At 41.2% G+C, this 13,862-nt stretch overlaps 1 protein-coding gene and 1 long non-coding RNA gene across 6 annotated transcripts in view; both read right to left on the reverse strand.

The window, feature by feature from the left end:
- LOC136022974 (uncharacterized) overlaps window positions 1-7,147 on the reverse strand; it is a 70,169-nt gene extending 63,022 nt beyond the window's left edge. The window contains exon 1 of the long non-coding RNA XR_010616412.1: window positions 7,073-7,147. This is a non-coding gene — a long non-coding RNA (uncharacterized LOC136022974). The remainder of the gene's footprint in view (window positions 1-7,072) is intronic.
- Window positions 7,148-12,876: 5,729 nt separating this feature from the next.
- CEP135 (centrosomal protein 135) overlaps window positions 12,877-13,862 on the reverse strand; it is a 37,796-nt gene continuing 36,810 nt past the window's right edge. For all 5 annotated transcript variants that reach the window (XM_065696963.1, XM_065696988.1, XM_065696961.1 and 2 more), the window contains exon 26: window positions 12,877-13,281. In XM_065696963.1, the coding sequence (XP_065553035.1) occupies window positions 13,260-13,281 (22 nt within the window). In that variant the 3' untranslated portion in view covers window positions 12,877-13,259. The remainder of the gene's footprint in view (window positions 13,282-13,862) is intronic.

The raw sequence follows: 13,862 nt of genomic DNA on the forward strand, positions 1-13,862 counted from the left end.
AATCAGCCAGGTTGGAAAAGATCTTCAAGATCATCAAGACCAACCATTACCCCAGGACTGCCGAGGAGGAGGAAGTGGGGGACATTCAGAGTGGAGGTGTTTGTCTTCACATGTAACCATTACACATGACGGAGCCCTGCTGTCCTGGAGATGGCTGAACACCTGCCTGCAATGGGAAGTGGTGAATGAATTCCTTGTTTTGCTGTGCTTGTGTGCGCGGCTTTTCCTTTCCCTATTAAACTGTCTTCATCTCAGCCCACGAGATTTCTCACTTTTACCCTTTCGATTCTCTCCCCATCCCACCGGGAGAAGTGAGTGAGCGGCTGCGTGGGGCACAGTTCCTGGACAGGGTTAAACCACAACATCACTATTAGCAACTAAAGAAAAAAAACCCAAGTGTTTTTGAAAGTCAGGATTGCAATAGCAAGTCTTAATTAGCTTTTGGTGCCTTTAGCTAAGCTTTTCATTTGAGTACGTGGAAAATGTTTTAATTAAGCCACCTTCTGCCTCAATTTCCTCAGGTATCTTCCTGCTTCTGCAAAATATACCACAGATGCCAGAGACCACGGCTTCCTTCAGTACAGAGCTGTGACTGACACTGAGGGCAGAGCCAGTCTGCACTCTGTAAAGCTTGGGTTATGCAAGTGAAAGAAAATTCAGTAATATCATTAAAGATTGAATTAAAATAAATACAGACAAAGAGGCTAAATCTTTACAAGGGAACTTTCATTCTGGCACTTCCTTTCCTTTCATTTTCAAACTTGGCAATCCCCTTTGTCAAAAGGGAAAGTCGAAAAAAAGGTGATGTGTTTCTGGGCATCCTGATCTAGTTCAAGTTGTCCCTGCTCATTGCAGGGAGTTGGACTAGATGACCTCTGATGGTCCCCTCCAACCCAAATATTCTATGATTCTATTCTATGAAAAAAAGAAAAAGCAAAGATTGAATGATGCTCCTTTTGCATCTACATCTTTTATTCTGTGCACTCAAGCAGGAACAATATGGTGCAGCATGGTCTTTATGACCCCCGTGCCGATCTCTTTCATCAGTAACAGGTGGTCATTCTCCCCTTGGAAAGACCAAGAAATCACTTACAACGCATCTCCCACAGCATGAATGCTAAGCCATTACCATGGGCTCTCAGCTAAGGTTTAAGAATACCATATTATCCTCAGAAGAAAACACAGCCGTTTTCCTCCACCCTTTAATTACTTCTGTCCCATAGTCTAAAACGTGAATTTCTCAATCATGTGATTCCATCTCCCCTGGCTCTTTGTCATCTGCTCCCTACTTTTGCAAATCCCAGTTTGCACTTGTCAAGACTTCTGCTATACTGGCAGTCTCTGCCAGCAACCTGACTTCTGTACCTACTACCTTACTCTATATCCTACTCTTCACAAAGTCCCAGTCATCTGCCTCAGAGTTTTATCTCCCCTTCACATTCTCCACGTCCCTTGTGCGTGTTCTGTCCTAATCATTACATTGTCCAGTTTCTTGTTTAATCTGTATCCATGCTCTTCCATCCTCCTCTTTCCTATGTCACTTGGATCTCAGGTTCCTCTCATCAAACATGGCCCTTTGATCCCACACACTTCCTGCCCAAGTACCAATAGAGGAACCACTAAGAAAGAAGAGAGGAGTGGATGTCAGACTTTAGACAACAGAATACAGGAAAAGCTCTGAAACTCTTCATTCACTCACCTGCTTACTTTGGAGACATAAAAGGTCAAATGCAAGCAATCCTGTCAGCCACAGCATTTGGTGAGGGGAAAACGTACAGCCTGGTCAACATCAGGGAGCACAGATGTTGCAGATTCTTAAGGCTAAAAGAAGCCTCAAATGATAGTCTGTTCCACCATACTGCTCCAGAAAGAATTCAACTATATTTATGTTGTTCCTGACTAATATTCAAGCAACTTTTAAGGATGCTAAAATCCTGAAAATCCCAATTCAATGGTCTATTCCATTGCCGCAGCTTCGTTAACGCTGAGCCCATTACATATCATCTAGTTGACTGCAGGCATGGAGAGCATTGCTTCACACCAACTTTGTGACATTTGCAAGTTATCATGTCTTTTCACCCTGACACTCTGCTTTCTTTGGAGCCGAAACAATTGCAGACCTTTCAACCTTCCTCCAGAGGCAGTATTTTCTAACTATTTGATTGTTTTCATTCCTCTCCTCTGGATTCTCTCCAGTTCATCCATGTCCTTATCAAAGTCTGAACCCCAGCTGGATGTGGTGTTACTGCTGAGAAGGTCTATTGCATGGAGTGGAAGTACCAATTCTCTTGTCTTTCATGCTGGTTTTGTCTTTATAGCAGAAACCCTGAAGTAATCTACCATAAACTACTGCTCTTCTAAAGAACTGCAACCAAATCTATTCCTTATACAGTTGATAACTGAAATATCTTTGTCTTGTTGTATACATTAATTTTAATTCCACATCCAGTACATTCACAGTACCTCTCTATTTAGATGTCAACTGCAGCTGCAGCAAGCATCCCTGAGGTCACTGTTGAAAATACTCCATAGTACTGGCTGTTGGATAAACGTGTATCATGATAGCCCTCATTTTATTTGCCACAATTTTCATAGGTGAATGTGTAACATCTACAATATTCTGAAGATGTGAGACAGAAAATTTGGGCAGGCTTTCATGAAGGCAGTAAAAACGCAGATCTTTGACAAGAGGACACTGCCTTAGCAGGATCTGAAGCCTTGACACAAACTGGATTGACAATACTGTTTCCAAAAGGTCTTAGGATGTCGATTATTTTTTTTAACAAGGCAAAGCAGTTACTCTAATTCTCCATCATTTAGCTGAATTATAACTAGAATTAGCCTGAGTCATAAAGACATGTGACAAATGACAACCCACATGATTAAAACTTGGCAAAGTTATAAGCCACAGAAAAGAGGTTTTACAATGGGGAAGACAGTTCATTTCTGTCGGCAGCCACTCAACCCAGCTATATCACGTGTGCGCCATCAGATACCCACAGACACTATGGATTCACATGGGTTTCTCTCCCTGTTTTTCTATTCTTGGCCAAAATTTTCACTGTGATTGTAGCTTTTTGGGTTCTTTTCTCCACGCTAGAGAGTTTCAAACGTGGCTTTATTAAAGGCCACAGAGAGAGACAGCATGTTACTAAGAAGAAAATCAACTTTCTTTGAAGAGCAACATGAAAGTCAGTATCTTGTACGGTTCAGTTTCCTTTAGCTCTTTTCATCACACTTTCTCCCCATTTCAGCTTAACAATAAACATAATCTCTTCCATGCAGCATGCTCCTACAGAGCATCAACACAAGTCACCAGATTGAGCTGCTTGATGAAGCTGCCCCAGTCTGACTGCTGACCTTCAAAACATGCCAAGTAACGAAAAAGACTTTCAAGCAGGTCAGCAAAGGTGCACAGCAATTTGCGCACACAATCACTGAAGTGCAAGGAAAGCTTTTACTTATTTGGATCATTTTCGTATTTTTCTTAAGGCAATAAAAGTGAAGAAAATAAAGCTTGCAGATGTGTTATTAAAATGATAAGCTTAACCTTTTCAAAGCATCATTGGGATGTGAAGTTTTGATTTACCTGATTTGACTATATGTGTTGGTTCTCACAAATGAAGGTAGTTGACGGAGAAGTCAGTTACCCTTACTTCACTACATCATTTGGTCCAATAAACTAAAATCAGCTGAATATGACAGTATTTTCTCAAATGGCCTTGTTGGAGGCATGAACCTCGTGTTTCTGTAATTTAACATACAGCATCCATATATGAAAGAGAAAGAACTAAAAAAAACCCCAACAGAGCAGCATAAAGATGTATTGATGTACTTCGTACTTTTATAGTAGCATCTGAATCATCTTCACTTAATGCATGGAGCAGCTGCCGCATACCCCACTTCCCCAGGATAACATGCAGCAAGATCTTTACATTTTTCTTCCCACCAAACACAATGAACAAACCCCTGTGATCAGCCCATGTGACACACTGGCTATTGAACAGTATTAATTGTTACAAGTTACTTTCATTTCTTTGTTAGACTGCATCAATAGAAGTGTAAATGCTGAATGTAAAATAAGGTTAAATCCTATATGCTTCTGACAGAGTATATTTTAGTTCCTAAACAAAGAAATCATGTGATATGGAATGTGAAGGACCAAAAGGAATGAAAGTCCCTTCAGGAAGTGATAGAAAACAATAAACACAATATCTACACAACAACTCGTTGTTTCCTCAAGACAGGACTCCCAGTGTCTCCATGGAAACAAACACACATTTTGGCCATCATTGATTGATTTAAATAATAGATTAAAAAAACAAATAAATGGAATTTGGCCCTGCCAGGGGAAGCACTAATGTAATGAAAGATAACACTGTGACTTTAGGTTGCCTCCTATCTCATTATTCAAAACCAATGAATCCTATTCTAACGTGCCCTTGATTGATACAACTTTATTAATTCTTGTTCAAATACACGGGATCAGTGACAACATCTAGGTGTTTAGAGCATCTCAGCACTTACATCTGCTGATGGAAGCTGTTATGCAACTACACTGCCCTGAGTCTGTTGACTCTGAAGAAATCGACTGTACTTTTCTAACATGCCAGTAGTAGGCTTATTCACATTTGCTGTAACTCTCTTGCTTGGGCCTTTATGGATAAAGGCTGTGCATTGATTTTGTGCAGGGAAAGAAAAGACAAAATTCCTCCTAACAACCTGAGTCAGCGATTTTCAAATATGAATAATTCAGAATACAAAATGTCTTTTTCTTCTCTTGGCTTGTGAGGAAACGAGTCAAACCAGTCATTTAAGCTTACGCTGCCTCTATAAAAATTCTCTTTATGTTCAGTTTCATTGCAAAACAACCACCAAATACATTCATACTCATAAACTCATCACCACATTTCAGTCAACGCTTATTATGCCATGTATTTCTTATTTAAAAACAGCTTACCTGACATATCTACCATAGGAATATATGGAAATAACCCTAAGCTACATTATTGACTCATATATATATCCATTTTCAGTGACTGAGATACCTGGTAAAACAGTATTTGGAGTGACAAAGAAGTAAAGCAGAAGAAACCATAGAAGTTATTCTTATTGCTGTTATCAGACATGAAACTAAAAAGGCTGGTTTTCAGTACTGCAGTTCAAATAAAATATTACTGCCAATGTAACAGTCCCTTTTAAAAGTAAATACATTTTGATTAAGTTTTTCAGAAACTGGAAGTTAAACAAAAAAGATATTGCCTAATGCATTACCAGTTCACCACTGCTACTACCTGCATAACCTCACAAGAGAAGAAGAACAAACTCAGGGAAAGAAAGAAAGAAGAAACTCGGTGTCTCAGCACGGAACACAGCAAGATGTTCATACTTTACACCAACTGTGTTTGTCACCAAACGGTGTTTGCAAACTGTGTGCACTTTTTAAAATCCCATTATATAGCATATAGGGAAAAATAATCATTGTTCATAAGCAATGCTCTCTAAAACACAGGATTGCCCAGGCGGATGTTTGAAAAGGGTCCTTAATTTTAGAACAGGATGCTCTGAGATAGATTTTCCTATTGGAGGAATAAGACCCAATAACCACCAGCAGCAGTCTCTTTGCAAGTGCCATATTTACGAATAAAGATTTCAAGGTAATTCTTGTAGTTCTCATCAAACCAGGACACAACTAAATATACACTTTCCTATAAAGCCTGGATACACTTCACAGTGCTACATTCAAGCTTGTCGTTAACAAAGACATATTCAAAACCAAATGCAGCCTCTAATGCGATACATTGGTAGCAGCCAGGGAAGAGCTGGATTTGTTAATTTGGCGAGTTCCTGACCTGGATTCAAACCACAGAAAGTAAGTTGCATGCAGAACTGCTAGCTACTGCCCGCATTAAAACATGCCAATGGCTTTGTTAAAGAAACTCACAATAACATCTTCGACCACTGATTAATGTTTTGATATAGCTGAAAGACCTAATTGCCTATGCAAAGTGCAATTAGAACTACTTCAGTGCTGGGAATTTCTTGAACGTGCATTGCCAAATGTGAAATAAAAGTCAGTTCTGACTCTAATTTATTATCTTTAATCTGTTAAAATACCGGACCTGCTACATGTTACTGCTGTCAGGTAGCTTAAATAGCTCGGTCTCTAAGGAAAGATATCTTCTTGTACAATTGCTGTACACCTATTTAGGTAAGTACAGAAAATCCATTTAGGACGGTAATAAACTATATTATCTACATACCTATTAGTGACAGAGTATCTGTTATTAGGCCTTGTGGTTACAAATGACTCTTCCCTTTCTCAATGCCCCCATCCCCCAGCCGCAGATCACTTTCAGTGCCATTATTGTCAGGCATATTAAATTTCCAGGACACACAGTTGTGGTTTCCAGGTCTCCCTTTACCCCTTGATCTGTGTTTTTGACCGGGCGTTTTTACACTTAAGATGACAGAGCAGAGGCATAATAACGTTTTACATACTACAACTACAAAGCAGCAGATTTGTCATTGATTCATGGCAACACCCGCAAAATTAACTGAAAAAACCCAGACCTTCATTCACCAAAATTCTCCTAATGACACGGAAGATCCGTGTTAGGCACAGTTCTGTCTCTAGATCAGACATTTCCTAACCGAACACACTGTGCCAGACAACAATTCCCCACGCAAAACGATATTACCTCCGGCTTACCTGCTCCGGTTCTTAAGGAAAGGGTGAGAAAGAGGCGAGGTATCGCTGCCTTTCAGCCGTGAAAAGCAGCAGATTTCCTGGCTCATCGCAAAGGGATGGCAGCGATATGATAAATGCCTTACGGGAGCTTAAACAAAGCAACGCTGCTCTGGAGCGGCAGCGTGTGAAACCAAGTCATTTTTCTGACAGCTCCTGCTTCCCAGCAAAGCCGAAAGAACACAGGACGCCTTGGCAAAACGCTAACAAAGGGGAAAGGGGAGGAATGGGAAAGAACCAGCCCAGCCATTGAATTCCCCGCAGCACTAAGGCAGCACCCCCAGGTCTCCCGCTCACACCCCTCCCCGAACAAAGGCAGCTCACCGCGGCAGGTAGCAGCTCCCGGGGCTTGCCGCCCGCCCCGCCGCGGCTCCGTGGCCCGGCGGAGCGCCGCATGTAGCGGTGGGTGTGCGGCGCAGAGCGGCGGCACATCGGCGGGGCCCCGCGCCGCTCGGCCGGACCGCGCCGGGCGAAGCGCTGCCGCCGCCCGAGCGGGGAGGCGGGGGGCGGCGAGCGGAGCTCCGCGGGCACGGCGGGCTGGCTCCCTCCCGCTGCCAGCACCGCAGCGACCTCTGCCCGCGGCGGGGCGGGGCGGGGCGGACACGGGCGCGGGGCCCTACCTGCGCTCGTCTCCCCGCTGCCACAAGGGACGAGCCGGCTGCTGCTGCCGCTGCCGCTGCCGCCGGAGCCGGCGCCGCCGCCCAGCCCGTCGGATGCCGCCCCCACGGCGGCCACCCCAAGGCACTGCCGCGGTCGCTCACGGGCGCCCCGCAGCGCCGCGACCCAGCCCCAGCCTCTCCCGAGTCCCTTCACTCTCGAACCAGCAGCGCTGGGCTCCTTTTGTTGGGAAGGAAGGGGTAAAGCTGGATTTATCCGGATTCACCGCGATCCCGCTGGTCTTGGCACCGTTTAGCCCCTTCGCTGCTCACCGCGCTGCCCGAGCAGGGGAGACCCGCAGCTCTGGCTGCACCCGGGCTCTGAAACAGACTTTGTTCTCATCTCACCGCAAGACCAGTGCCTGAATTCAGCACCTGGCTCGCCCTATAATCAGGAAAACACTTACGCCCTTCATTCACTAAATTACGGAACTACAAGGAACAAAACAAAGTAAACTGTTTCCCAACAGCCTCCCATCTTTCCCACATCCTTAAATCCAGCAGGTGAATGAATTAGAGTAACCAGCAGGTCGAAAGAAGTGATCCTGCCCATCTACTCTGTTCTTCGAGACCCCACTTGCAGTACTGTGTGCAGTTCTGGTGTCCTCAACATAAAAAGGACATGGAACTGCTGGAACAAGTCCAGAGGAGGGCCACAAAGATGATCAGGGGACTGGAGCACCTCCCGTATGAAGACAGGCTGAGGAAGTTGGGGCTCTTCAGCCTGGAGAAGAGAAGGCTGCGTGGGGACCTCATAGCAGCCTTCCAGTACCTGAAGGGGGCCTATTAAGAATGCTGGGGAGGGACTCCATCAGGGACTGTAGTGACAGGACAAGGGGTAACGGGTTAAAACTTAAACAGGGGAAGTTTAGATTGGATATAAGGAGGAAGTTCTTTACTGTGAGGGTGGTGAGGCACTGGAATGGGTTGCCCAGGGAAGCTGTGAATGCTCCATCCCTGGCAGTGTTCAAGGCCAGGTTGGACAGAGCCTTGGGTGACATGGTTTAGTGTGAGGTGTCCCTGCCCATGGCAGGGGGGTTGGAACTGGATGATCTTAAGGTCCTTTCCAGCCCTAACCATTCTATGATTTTATGTTTCTATAACCTGGTACTTGTATCAGCAATTCTAGGGCTCTTCCAGGTCACTTTTCTGTGTCAAGATTTTACCTGTACCAGCCACTGCTTTGCCAAATTTCCCAAGGAGAACTCAGTAAAAGCAGATGATACACTTAGTTCCATCCACACTCTGCTGCTTTTTGAACCAGAACTGATTATGTGATTTGTGATCTTCCACTGCTGAGAAAGATATCATGTTTTGCCAGCCAGGTCTCCTGGCTCAGATGCTCCCTGGCCAAAAAGGTTTTGGGGATCCAGCTTTGGATCCTGCCTGTTTCCTACATTTTTGCCCCAGTCAGCAGCGGTTCTTCTGGTTTTCTTAAAAGGATCTGGATCTCAGAGGAAACCAGGACGCATAGTGGGTCAGACTAAAAAGCCATGTTACATTTTTATGTCTCTGACTGTGTCCAATACTGGATGTTTTAAAGGAGGAATGTAAGTCTAGGCAGGTATTTACTGACACTCTCCCATCCCTTAGTGATCTGCAACTCAATAAATTCCTGGGGCAGAAGTGGTTTTTGTGCAAAAAGCCAGTTGTATGCCTCTAGAATAAATAGTAATTTCCAGAAATCACCTTTTCTCCTGCAGCATTCTAGTGACAATCAGTCGCACGAGTCATGAGAGGTGCAGCCCATCCCCTTTTCAGTCCCCTCACAACTAAAGCCAGTACCCAGGGTGCAGATAACTCTGAAATGAAGCTCATGCACCAGATCTAGGCTTAGATGGCTGATAAGTATATTGCTCTCTTTACATTAGTAATTACATATATGTGTATTTATACCCAAAATGTAGGGATATAAATCACCTCAAATACGAGAGCTAATTTTTGCAGCACTCCTCCTGACAGACTCTGGGGTTGTGCTACTATCACAGCACTTGCACATTTCTAGGCAGTAGAGTTGAGTGGTACAGATAAAAAACTTCAAAAGCAGCCCCCAGAAGAGGTGAATCCAGTCATTGCTTTCCCATCAGTCAAATTATTCAAAGACATCAGATCTTTCTTGACAGAGGTTGATCTTTCCACTTTTGTGAAGGAGAAAATAAGCTACAATGAGATTTACTTATTTTTTCTTCAATTGACAATTTCTGGAAAGCGATGCAGCCACAAACCTCAGTAACCAAGCGATGGATGGGCTTCAGAAATACGTGGCTTTATTAGAAATCCTTTCACTTCGAGTTTATTCGGGGTACCGAGAATGCCTGTGGAGAAACTCGAAGCAGCTAAGCCTGTGCACGATCGCTAGAAAAGGCACGGTTCCACTAGGTGGCACAAATACACCATTTAAAAGCAAGGAGAAGCCGGGGGATGCCCAGCATTTTTAGTTATGTATTTATGCAAAGCAAAGGGGTACAGGTATAGATGGCACACACAGCTACAGTCCAATAACCCACACTTCCCAAATCAAATCAAGCTCAGATTACCGTGTTCCTTTGGACTTAGAGGCCCAATGAAAATCTCTCTGAAGAGCAGTATCTTCCCTGCAGACCTTCACTTACGGCTCACTAACCATGCTGCAACTCATTGCTGTGTTCTCATTCAGGAAAACACTGCTGCCCCTGCTCAGCAGTATTAAAACTGAAGAGAAGCAGCCACTGATACTAATTTTTCCCCATTTTATTCCATTTACCATCACACCATTCTAGTTAGTTTAAGCAGACAGGCTAATTCCTGCACCACCACCTTGAAATAGTAAAGGACAACCCCCAACGAACCTGGGAGAGCAGCTCTGCTCAGACAATGCTGAGTTTGCAGCACACACAGGCGCGATAGGCAACCAACAGGTGATAAGTTCCAAAACTCACCATCTACCCAAGCTCTAATGTAGATAAATCTAATGTTGAGATAAAACAATGCAATACAATTATTTTTATACTCATAAAAATGTGTGACAGGTAACATTGCAGCCTGCCACAAGATAGATGGGGTGGGGTTTTTTGCCTTTGCAGCTAAACCAGCGCTGATAACACTGCAGTGTTCCAGCTGTTGCTGAACAGTGCCTGCACAGCACCAAGGCTTTCTCTCTCCCCGCATTTACACCAACTTCAGCTCCAGGAACTGATTCTGTTGCAGCTACTTCCTTTGGGTCTGAGGATGAAATGAAATTGCAACATCCGTATACATGTTTTGTAGAGAAACAGCCCCTTTATTACTTTTCTGATGTTACTTCCCTCATCCCCAACTGCAGGTAACAGAAAACAGACTACTTGAGTATTCTGACTTTCCCCACAGTTTATAGTGTCTGTCCCACTCTGCTTTCAACTCACCCCAGCTGAGGGCTAAAACAGGCCGTGATGCTTCCCTGAGCTTTTGATCTTCTGGAAGGTGAAGACAGCACAGGAACTTCTTGGAGCGGAGTCCAGGAGAGTCATGTTAATATCCCAACTCACATAAGGCTTGTTTCATACATGACTCATAGGATCATGTGTGAAAGAGATTCAAATCTTCCACAGATTTGTGCTTGTTTTGTACTTCATGGAGTGACATACTCGATTTCAAAGCAAAGTTGTAGAAGTATTACGTCTCTTTTATTGCAGTTGCTTACAAAAATGTATATAAATAATAGTAAGAGAAGGTAAAATGACAGCTTTACTATAGTCTGAATATCACTAAGGTTTTAGTTTCAGAAAGCTGCACAGGCTTTGGTCACTGAAGTTATACCCATTTTATTATACCACCTGTGCTCAAATCCACTAATTCTTCATAATTGATATTCATTTACAAATTACCAGTAATTGAAGTGACATGGTTTTAATTGTAGTGTCAAAATACACATTTTTATAAGATAAAATACAGTAATGTCAATAAAATGTAACAGGTGTTTTGTTTTTAAAAGTTCAGATTCCAGTTTTAAAGGGTTTACATACAAAATAAGATATTTTAAAGTCACCACTGAAGATGTTGAGAGCACAACATGAGTTCTTTTCTCATTCTTAATGAACTGCTTCATCCTGAATAATTAGCATCAGTGGAAACTGCTGACTTAATTACAAACAGTATTGATACATAAGTAACATTTAGAGATTACAGTTTCCCCATTCCTGTAACTGGGATATGAGAGACCTTAAAGGTAAGAAGTGTAAGGTACACCTCTGTCAAATACACAATTCCTTCCAATAGCTCAGAAGCTTGATGAGGTACAAGTACTTTCAGGTACTTCTGAATGGTGCTAAAAGTTGGTTTTAATTAGTAAAATTTAATACATATAGACACATATTAAATAACAAAACTGACAAGATACAATATAGGAAAAATTAAATATAGCTTGCAACAGCAATTATTTATCTATGAATATATGATAAAATATTGCCAGTCAACAAGCTAGTATTTATAATTTCTAACTGTAACAATCTTAATGCAAAATAGACAAAATCTAAAAAAAGAAAAAAATATATATATGTATATATATATATATATATATTTTCCCCCTGTCATTTAATATGTTGCTTACACCTTAGAAATGCTTGTCATGTTAGCTGGTAATCACAGTTTTTCATTCAACACTAGGCAACTGTTGGCCAGTGCAAGGATGCTCTCACTTCTCATCCTCTGCATGATACCTATGAACATGTCATGTCAACCTGAATGGTTTGTAATTATTAGAAAACTGTATGTTCCCGAGTAGAATGATGTGATACACAATTATTTGCATCATAAGATTGTGATTGCTAATTGCATTGTACATCATAGTCTAAATCTGAAATGCTCCTTTGCTAAATACACCACATATTTTAAAGATAGTTCTCACTGCATTTACCTAATACGTGTGTTGTAACATAAAGGCCTGTGTGACCTCTCCAACAGCTTGAATTTAACTGTGTAGGGTTTCAGGTTTTATTCTGATCTTTTACAACCAAAATTTGAAAAATATCTCCAGATACAATTTAAAAAAAAAAAAATAGTTTTATGGTGTTTGTTTAAAGGAGTTCAATACATCTTTTAAAACGATATTTTTCTCTTCATTTTTTATTCAATATTGGTGTCATGCCCTCGGCCTCTGGAGGCAACTCCTGTCAAGCGTGAAGGAAAAGTATCCCTTCAAGAAAGAAAATTAACTTTGCCGAAATCAGGACAATTGGGATAGTGTTTAAGATGCAATTTCACATAAAGATTAAACAAAAGGAGATAAGTAGTTATTACAGGACAAAAACATTAAGAATAATGAATATTTTTTTATTAAGATACAGTAAACAAAATACATTCAAAAACAGATCACCAATACTTTTAAATACCATGAAGAATGACCTGTAAACAGAATACACTTGTTAAATGCCCAAATATAGAAAATTATCATGAGTAGAAAACATACACTGGCTCAGCATCTTTAGGACAATCATGTATAGGACAATCATAGGACAATTCTATGTTAGCTCACACTAAAATAAAAAACTTCTGTAACTGTGTGAGATAAGCCAACAGAAATAGAATAGGAAAGTGAAAACAGAAGATTGTCATATCAAGCACTCATTTCCTTGTTCTAATTACTATGTTTTCAAAATTGTAACACAGTTTAGCCAGCCTTGACACAAAACCTGTCAAACCAGCAAGAAACAGTCAGTCCAGTCAGTTGGGAAAGCAGAATTTTGCAAAGTTGATTGCTTCACTGGTGTCTCAGAAATTTCAAAGGTAATTACTGATTTGAAGAAAACAGAGGTAGAATATGTGTCAGCCTTCATACTTTAAACAAAAAAAAAAGACAAAGCCCCAGTGACAACGTAATGCTTCAGTTGCTCAAGCACTGCTTACTCCTTGAAGCTCACATTTCTGGCAGAGAAAGACAAAATTTCAAAATAAAGCTATCACATTAATTAGATTTAGCCTCTTCACATTCCCTTCTGATATTCAGAAATATCAACTATTAGCATATTATCTAAAACTCTACATTCAGTTCATTGACTCACTGATCAAACTCTTAACTAAGTACATGGGAGACAAGGAAGAAAAGAAGATTTCTTGAGAAAATTAAATTAGATAAGAGACAAACAGTTGTAATGCTACAGAACAGTAACTACAGAGTACACATTACTGTGGTAAGCTCACAGGAAGAAATAAGTAGGGTGAAAGACAGTGATAGTACTACTGAGATTGTTCTAATTTAATAATCCATTGATAGGTTTAAAAGGCAAAACAGTAAAAAAGTCAAACTGCATATAAATTATGCTTAAGTTATATGTTTAAATTATAAATTTAAATTATTAAAATATAAGCATATTATATATGCTTAAATTATATGCTTAAATTATAAATTTAAAAATACATACTTCATGAAAATTACTTATTTTCTGACAAGATATAGTACAGAACTGTCATTCTTAAAACTAAGTGTGCAAGTAGGATAAAAATAG

This window comes from Lathamus discolor, chromosome 1 (assembly GCF_037157495.1).
Source record: "Lathamus discolor isolate bLatDis1 chromosome 1, bLatDis1.hap1, whole genome shotgun sequence".
In the NCBI taxonomy this organism is placed as follows: domain Eukaryota; kingdom Metazoa; phylum Chordata; class Aves; order Psittaciformes; family Psittacidae; genus Lathamus; species Lathamus discolor.